This window comes from Sander lucioperca, chromosome 1 (genome assembly GCF_008315115.2).
Source record: "Sander lucioperca isolate FBNREF2018 chromosome 1, SLUC_FBN_1.2, whole genome shotgun sequence".
Classification (NCBI taxonomy): domain Eukaryota; kingdom Metazoa; phylum Chordata; class Actinopteri; order Perciformes; family Percidae; genus Sander; species Sander lucioperca.
In genome coordinates, this window is record NC_050173.1 from 12,361,520 (window position 1) to 12,377,796 (window position 16,277).

General features: G+C 38.5%; 1 protein-coding gene across 1 annotated transcript in view; it reads left to right on the top strand.

The window, feature by feature from the left end:
- Positions 1-16,277, top strand: part of trabd2a (TraB domain containing 2A) — a 65,251-nt gene that overhangs the window by 31,839 nt on the left and 17,135 nt on the right. The window contains exons 3-4 of the mRNA XM_031278109.2: positions 478-624; positions 1,074-1,248. Coding sequence (XP_031133969.1) covers positions 478-624; positions 1,074-1,248 — 322 coding nt within the window. The remainder of the gene's footprint in view (positions 1-477; positions 625-1,073; positions 1,249-16,277) is intronic.

Genomic DNA, 16,277 nt, shown 5'->3' on the forward strand with positions numbered 1-16,277 from the left:
TTCTTTTTAATAATCTGTACGCTTACAAAGTTCTCAATGCTTCGGTTTACATGTAGGGACCTTCATTATGCTACCGTGGAAGTGTGGTGCTACTGTATTTTGCGCCTTGTTAGTGGTATAGAAATAGCGATTTCGTTTTACTTTACCCTCTGCCCCGATGACTAGCGCTATAAGCTAATTAGCGGTTTGCAATGACACTGGTCACATTCGATTAGCATGAAAACATATCCCAGAGAACGGTCGACTCGGTACACATATGTAATTAACCCCTAGGTTCATTTTGCGCCAGATTTGTCCATTAATTTATTGTGCGACACGTTAGTTGCACCCATACTATCAAGTCAAATTATTCTATGTTTGCTTGCTCTTGCTGAATCAATACAACTTTGACGTTTGCGAGGCCAGAGAGAACTTGGGTCTTCTATCAAGGTAAAAAAATCCGCTGATCAATAATAAATTGTTGTTGTCTCCTTCTAGGTGATCTTTGCCCTGAACCAGACGCTATTACAGCAGGAGTCTTTAAGGGCAGGAAGCTTACAGATCCCGTACACTACCGAAGACCTCATCAGACACTACAACTGTGGAGATCTCAACTCCATCATTTTCAATCATGACACCTCACAGGTCGGTCTTATCTTATGTAGCAATGGACTTTACCTACTTTCCCTTTAGTTAATAAACTAAGAGTTATTTTGACCCCTTAACCTTTTGGAGTGTCCCCAGTGACACGACCCTTGACCTTTCACCTCAACCCCTAACCCTCTGACCAACCTTTCATCCCCCACACCTCCTCTATACACTCTACCTTCTACCAGATTATCCATACTATCGCCAATTTAGTTCTTCTGTTCTTCTTTCCACCATCCTTGCTGTGTCTTTCTCTCTATTATTTGCTGTTCTTCCAACTAACAATCCCTGTGCACCTTGGTCAGTTCAAATACACATTTTAGAGTAATGCTTTCTTAAAACTTTTTCTTTTGTGAAAATTGATTGAAAGTGCTGGGAAAGACAAAACAAAAGAAATCCCTTCTCCTTTTCACCTCTGTGGCCTGACTGAACCATCACCCCTGCAGGTCCCTAACTTCAATAATGTGACACTGCCACCCAGCGAGCAGGAGACCGCCCAGGAAATAGACAGCTACTTTCGACAGGAACTCATCTACAAGAGGAACGAGAGGATGGGGAAGAGGGTCAAGGCACTACTAGAGGAACACCCTGACAAGAGCTTCTTCTTCGCCTTCGGAGCAGGTTGGTGTTAAATACACACTCTCTACACAACGGAATACAATGGGATAAAGAAACACAGAATAATATTTCAGCGGTTTTAATGCATCATCTCCACAGATGCCAGTGTTTTGGCTTAAAATGTCAAATAAATATTTAACACGAAGGTCTTTATTAGTCACCATTCAGCAAAGCACTTCATAAGATTACTTTTATTCCTCTTTTTGTTAGAAGAGCACCTCTGCAAAGGAGAGCTTAACAAACTGAGCAGCTTAGCCAACTCATGTAGAGAAAGAGAAAACAAAGACAACAGAACAGAAAGTGGAGACAGAAATCCCAGCTGATTAACTTTCTCTTTCTAATCTGCAAGGTAATACAGCTCCTTTCAGATAAAGAAATATAGTATATAATATAAATGTACACATAAAACAATCGACAATCCTTCTTTTCTTTAATGGATGTGAGAAATACAATGTTCTGTATTTTTTCTACCTAGTTTCCCAGGACACTTCTTTTACTTACCTTTTATGACAAATTCCCCAAGTTTCCCCTCTCATTGTTTTTTATTTTTTTTTAAATTTTTCAGTGGCTTAACTCACTAAACTAAACTAGACTAGACTAGACAGGACTAAACCATTGATCTACAGCTTTATCAGCTCAGGGTCCAAATAAACCAGAGTTGTGTTGGATGTTTCTCCAAAGCAGAGGCTCAATAAAACATCCTTTCATCAGTTCAGGACTGACCAGAAACAGACATGTGGCCTGTTTGAGTCCTTTCACATAGATTTACAAATGTCAGTTCAATTCTTTGAATTCCTCTATAACTATGCTGCATCCTCATAAGTAGCACCCACCTGATAAGCGACTTGACTTAAAACAGGGAGAATAAAGAGACCAGATAAAAGCAAAGAAGATTCCACAAAGTTGTCCACTTAAGCGTGGATGGCTCAGTGTGTGTGTGTGTGTGTGTGTGTGTGTGTGTGTGTGTGTGTGTGTGTGTGTGTGTGAGTGAGTGCATTCATGTTTCTTGGTTGGACAATGTACATCTAAGGCAGACATTCTTTGTCCTGTGGTTGTTTAATCAAAGCATTGCTCACACCTAATAAAGAAGACAAGGCTGTTTTATTTTGCTCATGTGGGTTTCCAGTCTAGATAGTTTTTTAATTTGTATGTCTTTATACAAGAAAACATTAACCATAACACTATATGTACATACTTTAAAGTAATATGTTTATGTGAACCATTTCAAATAAATGATGCACTAAATAGCAGAAGAAAGAATGCAAATGCTACAATCCTACAGGTAATCTTTAAATGTAAATTACATCCGCAGGTTAATTACCATTTCCATGAATAAGTAGTTTTAGTTATTCTCGCCCGATGTCTACAAAGTTTATTTTATTTTGTTTCTAGCAGGGTACCTGTAGCAGTAAATACATACAGTAGGCATTCAGTAAGACATTTTAATTATTTAATGGAGGAACATCATTTATAGGGCTGCACCTAACAATTATTTTCATTATTGAGTAATCTTTTCTCGATTAATGATTTTGTCTATAAAATGAAAAAAAAATAGTGAAAAATGCCCTTTATATTTTTTTCCGCAGCCCAGGGTGATGTTTTCAAATTGCCTGTTCTAACTGACCAACAGTCCAAAACCCAAATATATTTCATTTTCTATCAAATATGACACAGAGAAGCATGAAATACTAAATATTTTAAGCTGAAAACTGCAAATTGTTTGTGTTTTTGTATGAAAAGTGTTCATAAATCAATTTTAAACTTTACATCTGAAACGCTCTACGTCATAAATGTGTAGTTCATAACATGTACACATAAATGGCACAATATGGACTTTGAAGTTGATGTTCATAATGTAAAACCATAAAAGTCTTACTGTAAGACAATGTATGATATTCTTACAGTCAATGGCACATACACTTTGGAAAAAATCTGTTTGCCCAAAATTTGATTTAGCTCATTATAGGATATGTATGGAGGAGAGAGGATCAAATTTTAGTGCCATCAATTTCACAGTCAGATTTTCCTTGTGATGACGTCCTCATCCAAAGTTTCTTTGGTCATTTAGAAGCAGCACAGTTTGAGCAGAGAGAGAGAGAGAGAGAGAGAGAGAGAGAGGCCTTCACAGTCTGTTGCTCTCCGAGCTGGCAGGAAACAGCTGAGGGAAAGCAGACACACACACACACACACACACACACACACACACATGCACACTCAAGCCCTAACAAGGAGTACATTTCACAGAGCGTCCCTGAGGAGGTGCCTTTACAAGGGCTTGGTCTAAAAAGGTGTGTGTGTGTGTGTGAGAAACGGTGAGTGAGTGAGTGTGTGTGTGTGTGTGTGTGTGTGTGTGTGTGTGTGTGTGTGAACCGGTGAGTGAAAGCGATACGGGCAATCAGCCCAGAAGCACTAGTCTTAGACATACGGAGGGCAGGTTGGGTCGACGAGTACAAGGAACGGGATGGGGCACATTAGGGTGCACGCACATGTGCATATGCATACACACGCACACACACACACACACACACACACACACACACACACACACACACACACACACACACACACACACACACACGCAATGTACGCACACACATGCATCAGACCTGGGTAAAATGTGTCCTTAATTATCCCTGGAGGGGTCAGAGGACAGACACACACACACACACACATAGACACACACACACACACACACACACACACACACACACACACACACACACACACACACACACACACTACAATGGAGCCCATTATGTCGGCATACTCAACTTCCCTTTTACAATCAGGTGTGAGAGCAGTCTTATCGGTGACCATCTCATGTCGCTCTGAATCTGTGCAAAAGGATGTCTCGACAGGTTCAGGATGTGATTATTGTCTTTTGTGCATTTTGTATTTGTTTTTTAGCTAATAATTTACTGAACTGTCAGTGTGACGTGTTGCAGTGACCAGGAACTTGGAAAGAACCTAAATTGTAATGCTTTAGGTAAATTATGATTACTTGAAATTCATCCAGACTTCAAACTAAATCGGATTCAGAGGAATTAGCCACATATTTAGCATATTTCTCTTCCCGAGTAATAATCCCATTACCCTGCAGGGATTGGCCAACAGATTCCCGACTGACCTATGTGGAAAATTGTTGAGGGTTTTCATTTTTCCCCCATGATAAGCTTTATTGCCACAACAAGTTAACAAAACAGTTTATACAGTAAGTACATAATAATTTAGTCCCTGTCAAATTGCCTGGTTGGATGCAGATTGTGCTTTGTCAAAGGAAACTTAAGATATCATTAGAGTTGAGAGTAAACGTGTTTGGGTATCCTAGTGATATAATAAGTTAATGGAAGCCTAATGTTTATTGTCAGGACTGATGACAGTAAGCGTCTAAAAAAGGAAAACGTGTCAACTTTTAATCTAATAAGGAAAGCGCTGTCAATTTCTTTGCCAAAAAGGCCATCATACAAACATGACTATGAACCTGCACTGTTAATCATTTTTTAAATGGAATATGTTTTGCTATTCGTTATTGCTGCAGTAAAAGACAATGCTCTGAGATCACCAATCTTGATCTGTACTTGAATAACTTTGTGTCATATGAAGCAGAAATGTTATAAAATCATAATTGGAAGAAGCTGAACTCCACAACAGTAATATCATGTAGTATTAAAAGGGGATAAATGTGCTGTTTTTTCATTCTTATCTGTGGGGAAGTAACATTAAGTTATATTTTGAGGTTTTGGGAAATTGTTTATGGAGAAAGCATTACTGGCTGACAGTCACACACTGCCAAACCAGAGCTAACGTTTTCTAACCCTAAATGATTTCTCATTTGCCTACAGCATCACACACACACACACACACACACACACACACACACACACACACACACACACACACTCATTCTCTCTCTGTCTTGTTTGCACTTTGTGGACCAAGTCTCGAGCCATCATTAGATAAGAAAATACAAAGATAAAAATCTGTGTTTTTACATCTATCATTTTTTTATCATAGTATACAGACACCTGTCAGGGTTCCTACGGTATTTGTTACCAAGATAGTTAGGGCTTAGACAGAACGCCCTCTGTAGGACTTTTTTTTGTCTCTGGAACCACGTGCCATCTGTCAAGAGTCATTTACACCGTGGCGCCAAATCAGTAAACGCACTGGAAGAGGAACAGCACATTACGAGATGCAGTTTGTTTGTGAGAAACCATTTTAGAGATTTCCCATATGTAAATCAAGTATTTAATTAGTCAGCAAAATCGTATAACTAGTTGTCATAAGAGTCCTCCTATACAAAGCTACTTCATACCAACTCTAAGATATTGATTCTTTGGTTGTATTCAGACTAAGGCCAGAATCAGGCCTGTGACCAATATTGAATCCCAGCATGCTTTTGGTGAAATGTTGTTATTGCAGCGGTCTGGTCAGAGTGGTGGTCAGAAAGGCAACAGTCAAACAAACATAAGTGGTCACTGGTCAGCCCAGAGGAACACACACATCTTTCTCTGCCTCTCTCCTTCTCTCGCTCACTCTCTGCACACTTGCTCTTTCTTCGCCCCCACCTTACACTGATGTCTGTCTAAGCTCCGTCTTCATCTCACCAACTTTTGCAGACTGCCATTTTAGCTTCATTACACAGAACAGAGAGAAAGAGAGAGACTGGGAGATGATAAGAGCTCTTTACAACAATGTTGCGCTTATGTAGCGCACACTCATGATGACCACCCAGTAGTTTGTTTAATATTATGGGGGAGTTGTGAGATGATTTATGATAAAAGAAACTTAGCATGAAACACAAAGTTCCTTATCATATCATTTTTTCCCTGATTTTTGTGAATAGCTTTCATCCTCTCTGTGCTAAATTAAACAAAAAAGGGTCAGAAGGGTAACAGAACTGTTGCCTCAACCTTTACTGACATCCACGTCCAACAATTTGTGAATAAAAAGGCTCTGACAGAGGTTTTGGAATCTGGCAATCTTACAGTGATCTGCTTATTTTTGTTAAGCAGCATTACTCCAAAACTTGCTTACTGGTTTGAGTAGTGTTTTTGACAGATAAGATAAGCCAGTTCATACACTCATTCACAAGCATTTGAATCTCAGCAGGCCTGCAGCGTTTTAGAGTAACTTAGACGGAACTTAACATAACACGCTCTAGTCTATCCATGAGGATAGAAATTAGAAAGTTTTTCCAGTTTTCTGATGTATAACTTAAGTGTTGCTCTATCCTACCCTGGTTTGAGTTTAGGGTATTGTCCTGCATCGCTATACCTTACTGTACTGTAAGTAAATACCTCCTGGAAATTTGTCTTTTCCCCCCATCTGTTTGTCTGAAATACCACGGCCATCACTCAACGTAAATGATTATGTTTAAAAAGGGCCATATGTTCAGACAGGCATATGGAAGCAGTTATTGCTGCTCTGCATAGGTACAGTAACCCAATCCACGAATACAATCTGAACCCGTGTTCCCTTTATAATCTCTGCCATACCCTGGCACTTTTGACGTTAATAAAATGATGTGTTTACATATCGCTGAAGGCCAACGGCTCCGTTTCTGCCGGCTCTTACTAATTCTTGTCTCTTTTTTCTTCTCCAGGCTGATCTTGAATGCATTCATGTTTCAGTCTCAACCCCAAGCTGCTTAGCACATCATGATTCCCCTCAAACTGCGCTCCAAAACCACAAATTTAAATATTTGCGGTGGTATAATTGCCAGCGTGGTTGACAGGCTCTGACGGTTACTGTACTTTGAAATGTTTGACTCTTTTCACAGACAATTAAGGTTTACCGTTGGATCTTTTGCTATTTAGGTTGGTAGGGCCACGCAGAAGTGAATACCCCTCGGTCACTGAGCTGTTTAGTGCGGTGGGTAGGCTGTAATAAATGGATGGCTTAGCCTATGAGCTGTGGCTCATGACAGAGGTTGACATGAACTCATAACTCACACAGAGCACCTTGACTTGTCAGTGTGTGGGTAGCTGTCGGTACTGGAGCATGGAAATAGTCACTTAATACACTGTACAACACTGCAGTTTAAAAGTCAGCCCTGTGTACTGACTGAGCCAAATTTATATTTATAGTAGTAAAGAAGACATATGACATAATGAGTGTTAAAGGTGGTATTTTGTGAGTGCTTTCTGGTGCACAGTCACCTTTCAAAAAATCAGACAGAGCACATTTTAGCAGCCTGAGGCGGCTTTTTGTAATTGTTTTCATTGAGAGTTAAGCGTTTTGCGCTTATTGCGAAATAGGAGCAAAAATAATTGTCTGAGGACGGCTGATTCCGTGGTTGCAAGCAAACTGGCATGAGTCTTTCTGATCGTGGGGTCTTCAACAAAAAAGGCAGTGTTTTGCAACCTGCATATCCGCTCTGTCTGATCGGGGCCTAAAGCAGCAGTCTTTCATGTTTTAATTTACTAGGCCATACTGTCATTACTGGTGCCCAGGAACGACAGGAGTTTTGAGCCGTATGCAGTTCATGTATTGTTCACTGCCCCAGATAAATTAACAATAAAATAAATAAAAACTTTATTAAAAGGTTTTAAACTGTGCAAATAGTAAAACAACTGCAAAATGCTGTATATCATCATTACAAACTCATGCAGTGCAGCCAAACTTTGTTCTAACCCACAGATCTTTATTTTTAATTCTAGTGAAGAGAATTCTAGGAGTTTCAATAAAGAGTTGGAAGAACACATACAGTATATGAGTTATGTCAGACAGTGTGAAATAAGATTATTTTAACTTATTGAGAAAGCAGTCTTAAGCACGTATATTTCTTTGTAATGCATTTTGTATGTAAACCGTTCTTTAACTACCCCTGTGTGTGTAATATTTTAGGCTGAGAGTTATAGCTGATTGACATTTCTATTCAAATCCCCAGGCCAAACCTTACACATACCTGGCACGAATCCCTAAAGTGTGTTTTCACACTGAACACTACATCGCTGCGGTCGCTGCCCTCTTTTGCTTTTTTCTTCCCCAGATGGTGTGAAAGTAAAAAATGTGGTGCTTTTTTCACAGCACCTCACACTCATAAACAGCCAGTTTACAGCTGTTTGGGGCAGTCGCTGACATGAGTACACACATGTCATACAGCATCATTAAAATCCAGACCAGACCTACCACACGCTTGGTAGGGAAGAGGGCAGGCAGGGGCGAAACGTCTGCCAAAGTCCCGAGATTGAAGTTTGAATTACACCTTTATTCAGCAACTTTTTTTTTTTACTGGGATAGAGAATGTGTCGCTGTTCTTTTTTCCTACTAATTCCACACAAGTTTAAATTCACTGTGACTTTATTGTGTGATTGTGTGGTATTGATTGTGTACATTTTGCGTTGTATCACATATGTTTACGTTTTCCTGGCAAGGACCCTCTAGTGGCCATGTTAATTATGACTCTTGTCTGTGAAGACCAAATGTGGAAGTAGCAGGAGCTATATATTTTGGGGAGGAGGTCAGGGTGGGTGGATGGTTCAACAAGGCATTGTTTGACATGGAAGACCGCTGGTCACATCCTGTCTTCCTGTTAACAGTAAACTTTGTTTCCTTTTAACCATGACCACAGTATTTTCCTAACATTAACCATGTATTTTTTGTGCCTAAAGCTTAGTAGCTAAGTAGCAGAGGACACATTTATGTTCATTTGTAACGTTTTTTTTTTTTTTTAAAGGCACTGACAAATACCCATAGACAGAACATGCTCATATGGTGATTTTGTAAAGCAATGATAAACAGCATACAGCCCATTTGTTAGTTTGTTTTTTAACCACTCTTTGCCATTCCACTAAACACTTTTTTATCAGATTGGTCTTGGATTTAAAGTTACAATCCTTAAGATTTCAATCCTGGTTGATTTGGCGACACCCATGGTTCCTGGTGGTAACAGCAAGCATGGTTTAAAACTACACGCTTGAGAATTCTGGGGGCAGAAACTACTTTGTCAGAAATAGAACAAACAATTGGTGTTCCTGTTTACAGCGCAGCCCAACAAACCTGCATTTTTTTTTTATAAAGAAGTCAGTCATTAATCGATCAAATACACTGTGTGTGACTGCTTCCCAATAAAAGCCCTGTGTTTTGCCAGTTGAATGCTTTTAGTGTAAACTAGTAGAAAATGTTTGGTTTGCATTACCAGTAACTTAACTTGATATGGCTTTGGGAGAGCGGGATAGAATTACAACAGTCACGCTGGATTACATGCATGTAATCATGCATGCATCGTTTCCTATGAATTCCTCCCTACATGTAAATCAATCAGAAAAGTGCTATATAGAAAGCTATTGTATGGCTATTGCTGAAAAAAGAAATACCATATATATATATTCCAAAAATATAAATATCTTGATAATAACTGTAGCCATATTAACCATCAGTATCTTATCACAATATAATTATTCATATTTCCTTTACTGCTTTAACACATCTATTTACAATCAATGGAAAGTCATGATGACAACATTGGCCTTACCTTTATGGGATGTGACACACGCATGCACACACACACACACACACACACACACACACACACACACACACACACACACACACACACACACACACACACACACACACACACACACACACACTGTTTTCCAGTCAGTCTGTGTGGAGCTTCCTCTTGATCTTCTTCCTCTTCAGAAGTATAACATTAGTTTACATATTTACAATCCTAAATTCAACCATGAAAAAGCATTTAACCAGTGGGATGTTAACATGTCAGGAGCATCTGTGATGTATCATCTGGTACATCTCTGTCTCTTCTTAAATGGGAGGATAAACCTGTCAGCCACTATGAAGAAGTAACTGGCTGCTGAGTGAAAGGCACCTAAACATATACATTTTGTTGCACTCATTGGGTCAAAGGCCTCAGTCTCTGCACTTAAAAGACATATTTCATACAGCCCACACTTCTCTACCAGTGATCGCGGTAAACACTTGTCTCAACAGCTTGTTTTGATATATTGAAAGAGTTGAACTCCTCACCCCTGACCCCATTCAAACCCAGCAGTATTTCTGTATGCTCCTGGAACGGGCTCTTAACATGCCTGCCCAGGGGCTTAACTTTCATTTGGACCAGAAATACCTCACTTCTATATGAAAGGAAAAGGGAAAAGAAAATTATATATGTAGCTTGCAAGCAGCAGTGAATCTATTGATGATTATGAGTGGGAATTGTTATGAAGGAGCTGTCCCTTTTCATTTTGGGGCTAAACAGTAAAGGAGAACAACACATTGCCCGGAGGGGATGAAGATATGAAGAGACAGGGGAAAACATGACTTGTGTGATTTGTGGCATCCACTCTCTCCCTCTCCCTCTCCCTCTCCATCTCTCTCTCTCTCTCTCTCTCTCTCTCTCTCTCTCTCTCTCTCTCTCTCTCTCTCTCACTGTGGAGTCATTGAATACTTTTTTGTTTCGCTGGAGTGGGAAGTTTTCTGGTTCGCTGTATGAATGAGCCTGTGTTGTTGGCCGTGCACGGCGCATGTGCTTCGTCATACAAGCTGTGTGAGTACATGCATGATTCTGGTATGCCACAGAGCACCAGTTTGAGTTTTTAGGCTCAAATTAGCTTTAGTATCCAAACCTTAAATTTGGCATCATCTTGGTGAGAGCAGCAGCTCAAGAGTAATTTCTTAAGAGTTATGGTTTTCTCTAGGGCTGCACAATATATTGTTTTGTTATTGTCATCGCAATATTAACTAGCGCAATACACATATTGCGAAAGGCATTCAGAGATTTTTTATCAGTAGAAAACTGCATTTTAAAATTTTGTTCTTTTTTTAGTGGTGCCTTTTATATTCAATTCAATGTTCAATTTCTCCAATTAAATCAACGTTGGAAACGATTTACTTTCATTTGTTTTAAATTCAACAAGCAATTGTATTTTTTGCAGAATACGGAAAGCAGCAGAAATGCAGAACTGAGTACATTTAGTACAGTTTATTTATCGCAAGTGATATTGTTATCACGATATTCAACAACTTTATTGCATATTTTCCTCATATCGTGCAGCCCTAGTTTTCTGGGCCTGTGTCTGCACAGATATGGATATTTTTGAAACAGCAACTTCCTTTCTCAGTTTAGAAAAACACCATGTACACACAGTGTTTTCTACAAACCTTTTTTTTGGCCACATTGTGTGTGTATATATATATATATATATATATATATATATATATCTTTCACAGTGTAGTTTTTAAAGAGTTTGAAATCAGCCATATATCGTAATATATATTAAGCAAATGAAGGAAAAAAAGAAAAAGAAACCTTTGTAAAATTGTGTGATGCCATTCTCCACAGTGGCAATAATAAAAAAAATCTTCTGCTTTCCACACAAACAGCTTGACTTTAATTAAGTCATGTTGAAATGACTGTAGTAGGTTTTGTAACTTCGTCTCTGGAGCACTGCGTTATTGTAATCATAAAAACATGATTTTCTGTGTTATTGTTGAGACTGCTTCAGATGCTTTAGTCGGTGCAGATGTGGAAGTTGGCCATGTTTGATTGTGATTTGTAGGGAGGCAGGGGGCTTTCTGGTAAACTAAATCCACAGTTTCTATCCAGGTTAACTACTTAGTGAGAGATAGAGAAGAGAATGATTAGGCATGAAATGGGATCAACAGATGTTTGGTAATTGACAAAGAGAGACAAATTATGTCATAGTAACAAAATCTGGCAGAAAAGGGAGATAAAAAGGGAAAAACATGACGTAGAGAGATAGGGTGAGATACGACAGCCAGAGTGTGTGTGAATATACAGGCCTCTATCCTGTGGATCTGCTCTTAGTTATAATCTAGACCTAAATCACAGATGATCTGCAGGCCTCATTTGACATCGGCAAGATCTCTTGCAGATTATGCAAACCAAATAGGCACAAAATTGCCCTCTAAGCCACATGTTTTAGATGGAAGCTCTGTGAGAAAACATCTGAGACAAACTACGATGTGGAATGCTTTTTAAAAAGGGAGCAGTCGTCCGACTCCCCCTTGGTATCCCTTTTCTGGACTGAGACAGTTGAAAGGCTGAGCAGAGACACGCAGCAGGATGCGAGGCTTGCAGGGAAACGTTTGTTTTCAGAGGAAGCAGACTGGAGGCCGCAGTATGCAAACTGCAGGAATACATTTTGGAGGGTTCAGACAGGCAAAAGCACACATTTGTAGAACAGAAACACTGTTATGGCTTTAGAGCCCCTGCTGGTTGAATGAGCTGACTGATTCTGATCAAACCTGCAGTGCATGACAGTCTGCAGTTGATTTAAGTATAACATGGCTGGCTTTATTGTTTGGTAGAAACCAGTATCAATTTCTTTCTTAAGTTCACTTTAGATTTATTTGTCTTTAAACAATTCCAAACAGTTTGGTGTCATTTTAGAGTAATGGTTTTACTGTTGACAATCTTGTCCTTTTGAACCCACAACGTATCCTTAAATTCTGTAGTGTGTGTAGCCTAATTCAGTCATTATAGTCTTTTGACTTGTAACCAAAAACAAAGCTTTGCCTTGTGGCAAATTTCATTACATGTGTGGTGGGCATTATAACCACAGACTAAGATCAGTTTATTTGGGCCTAAAGATGTAAAACTATCCAGTAATTCACAAGCAAATGTATAGATTAGAAAAAGCATATTGCATAGATATTATATTAATAGAACTTTTACATCAACAAAAAAGTATCTAGCATGCTTTACTGGCACAAGCAGAAAAAATAGACTAATTCAAAACTAATTGCTCTCTAATTGGATCTGATTAGTGGTGCAAAGTAACTAAGTACATTTACTCAAGTACTGTACTGTACATTTTTAAGGAGCTTTACATTTATACTACTTTATACTTCTACTCCACACATCTTCAGTGTAATATTGTACGTTTCACCTCACTACATTTATTTGACAGCTACAGTTAAATTCAATGCTTTTACATGGTACTTTTACTGTCGACATGAAAATCTCAGCCAACCTGAGGTCAGGTGGGCAGGTATCCTCCCACCCCTCCAAAACTGCTTATAAATTCTCCTTTCACTCGCTTTTATCGTGAGAATATTCTCCGAGACAGTATTGCTAAGTAAAACGAGGCATTCAGTGGCAGGGACATTCAGAGCTGGCAGTGCTCCGGTTTACTTTGTCAAAACTGCTCACTTTTACAGAATTTTTGAACTTTGATCACTGTTTCATACGACCACAGTGAATGAGCTGGTGTGTGCTTAAGCGGCATCATTTCTTGGCAGAAAGAGCAAAACTGAGAGAGAGAGAGAGAGTGTAGAAACTATTGCAGCCTGACAGATTTAATCCCTAACACTGCTCCAAAGTGCTGTGTGCCACCACAAATTTTGAGTGAGGTTTTTTTTTTAAAAACAACCTCACACCACAGGCCTCTTATGTGCTCTGTTTCTCATTTATTCTCAGCATAAATTCAAAGCTGAAGTTTCTCAGCACGATCTTAAGAGAACTTGTGCAGAGCATTTAGCCGTTTTTACTCTAATGATAAAAACTGCGAAACATAATTCATTTAAAAAGAAAAGACTAAGTAACAAAACTGTGGGCATGTTGAATGATCCATCTTTTTAATTTTCACAAGTGAACATGAAGGTGCAGCAAATTATACATTTTGCATGCAATTTTACTCATCAAGTTTTCTTTGTAAGCTAAACAAAAAAACCTCTCCCAACATTCCTGTCACATTCCCCCATATACTATCCATAATACATTTCACTTAGATTCTTTTTAACAGAACATCAGTCCTAAACATTTGTCTGCGGCAGTGACATTAGTCACTTTGAGATAATAAATTAGCCCGAGGTCATATATGAAAATTACAGATGAGGTGGAAGTCAAGAAAGCCACGACTCACATTTCCTCTACTACAGTCACAACTACTGTATGTTTAAAGTTTTCTGATATAGGATTTTTAGAGGTGAGAAGTTCTTTAACTTACATCTCTTCAAAGATTTGCATTGTTTTCACCCAGTCTATATGGTTTAGCTTTGGAAATGGTTGGAAAAGCTGCATGCCAAACTGAGATACCACTTCAAGCAGCCCCGGCTCCACTCCTGTTTTGTATAGCAGACTTTACATGGGCACCATGTCAAGATACAGTCTACATAGTCAATAGAGAAGTGTTTAAACCAAAGGCCCTAAAGGATACTCTTATCCCTGACTATCACAGTCTGGCATCTGACGACTTAACATTCCGGTGTTGTTTTGCATGCCCTTTCCCTTTGTCTCTTCTTCTGTTTTTCTTTCCATGTTAAATTCTGCAATTGACATCAGCGCTTATTCTGCTCTCTCGTCTCTGCTTCTGTCTGTCTTGAATTGTCTTGTGTTTTTTATGTCTGCGTCCCATCTGTTGTTGCATCTGCTTGTCTCTCTTCTTCCCTCCGTGTCTCCTTCAACAGCCTATGTCTGTCTATAGTGATCGGTATCACTTTTACAATAAAGGAATGACCTGTTGAATTCAGGCTGTTTGTGAAGTGTGCGTCTCACTATGGCTGAGGGAAATCGAAAGAGAAATGTTTTGGGGGTGATTGAGATGTTAGCATTTTTTTGGCTTGGTTTAAGAAAGGCTTATTTCATGGAGCAGAGGTGTATTTGTGCCTTTGGCTTTGTGTTTTATGTCTTTCAAATTCACACAACCATATCACAGCTGTCTTTTATCACAGCGTTCTCATATCACTGGTATCTTGCATTCAGAACCATATCGTGGAGGAATTCAAATAGAAAAGCTGTCCGATTCTCAGGATAAGTTACGTTTCAAGAGGTAATTATAACAGTGATTTTTAAACTTTTTTGACCTTTGAGGAAGTCATAACAGATGGTGAAATGCATTTTATTGTTTGAAATCATGTCACTGCTTCTATGTTGGATTTACATATATCTCCCAAATGTTTAGAAGACAGACAAAATAAAACCATCACTTATACTCATAACATATCAATAAAACTTCCAGTATCTCAAATAAAGATTGATATGTTTGATCAAATTTGAATAAATTGCACATAAATATAATTTAACCCTCAGGATTCATCTGGGAATACACTGAGCATGTTTTATTTATAGTAAAAAACTTTAATTATACCATATATCATGTAGAGACAAGCTGAGAAAACCAGTTAAAAGTGCAAATGTGGGGCTTTCACACAGTATCTTATTTATCTGTCTGTAAACCATAAAAATCACCATGAATGAATCATTATTTTTTTCAGTGATTTACAGTCATACATAAACTTTAAATAAAAAGGCACAGAAAGGAGATGGGATGAAATAACTTTACATGTATACTTTATCATAGTTTTATATGTGTATAAAAAGTCAAACAATAGTTTTTACATCCTTGAACTGTTCTATACTGATATTTTGAGTGAATCACGAATAATGTGTACATTTTTATAGGCATCTGTCATTTTTCTTGACATTTGGGTTCCTGGCTGCTTTATACTTTATCAAAATTAAGTCAGACTTACAGTTGAGTTTTTGCTGAAGAAAAGGGTACCATGCATGCCAGGTAAAGACAGTTTAAAAGCTGCTAAACAAAAAATGAATGCACAGAAATTCACCAAAGATGAACAAAAATCAACCTGAACTGAAGGTTAAAACAAATATACAGATGATTTGTTTAGCCATGCCAGCAACATAGCTCCCCTTGCAATGTTTTATTTATTTATCCACGACCTAGTGTATTGTCTAAGGGTTTGCTCAAAAATAAAGGTTTTTAATTTTCATTGACGGGGAAATGATGACATCATTTTCAGAAACAAGGCCCATATAGTAGGTCATTAATGACTGAGCAGCAGAAGCACTAAAACAACATGTGGAGGTTTAGTTTGGCTCAGTCAATAGTTTCAAACTTAAGCTGGCTTCTCTGGTTTTCAATCTATGTTTTTTTTTTAATTCCTTATACACACAAGTGGTCTAAATCATATTTGTTTTAGTTTTTAATGTGTATCATTTATTTTATGAGAGTACAGAGGAGGGAGGATTGAGAGATGCAACAGATTGGAGCTTCAATTTAATATGCCATAGGTTTTGGACT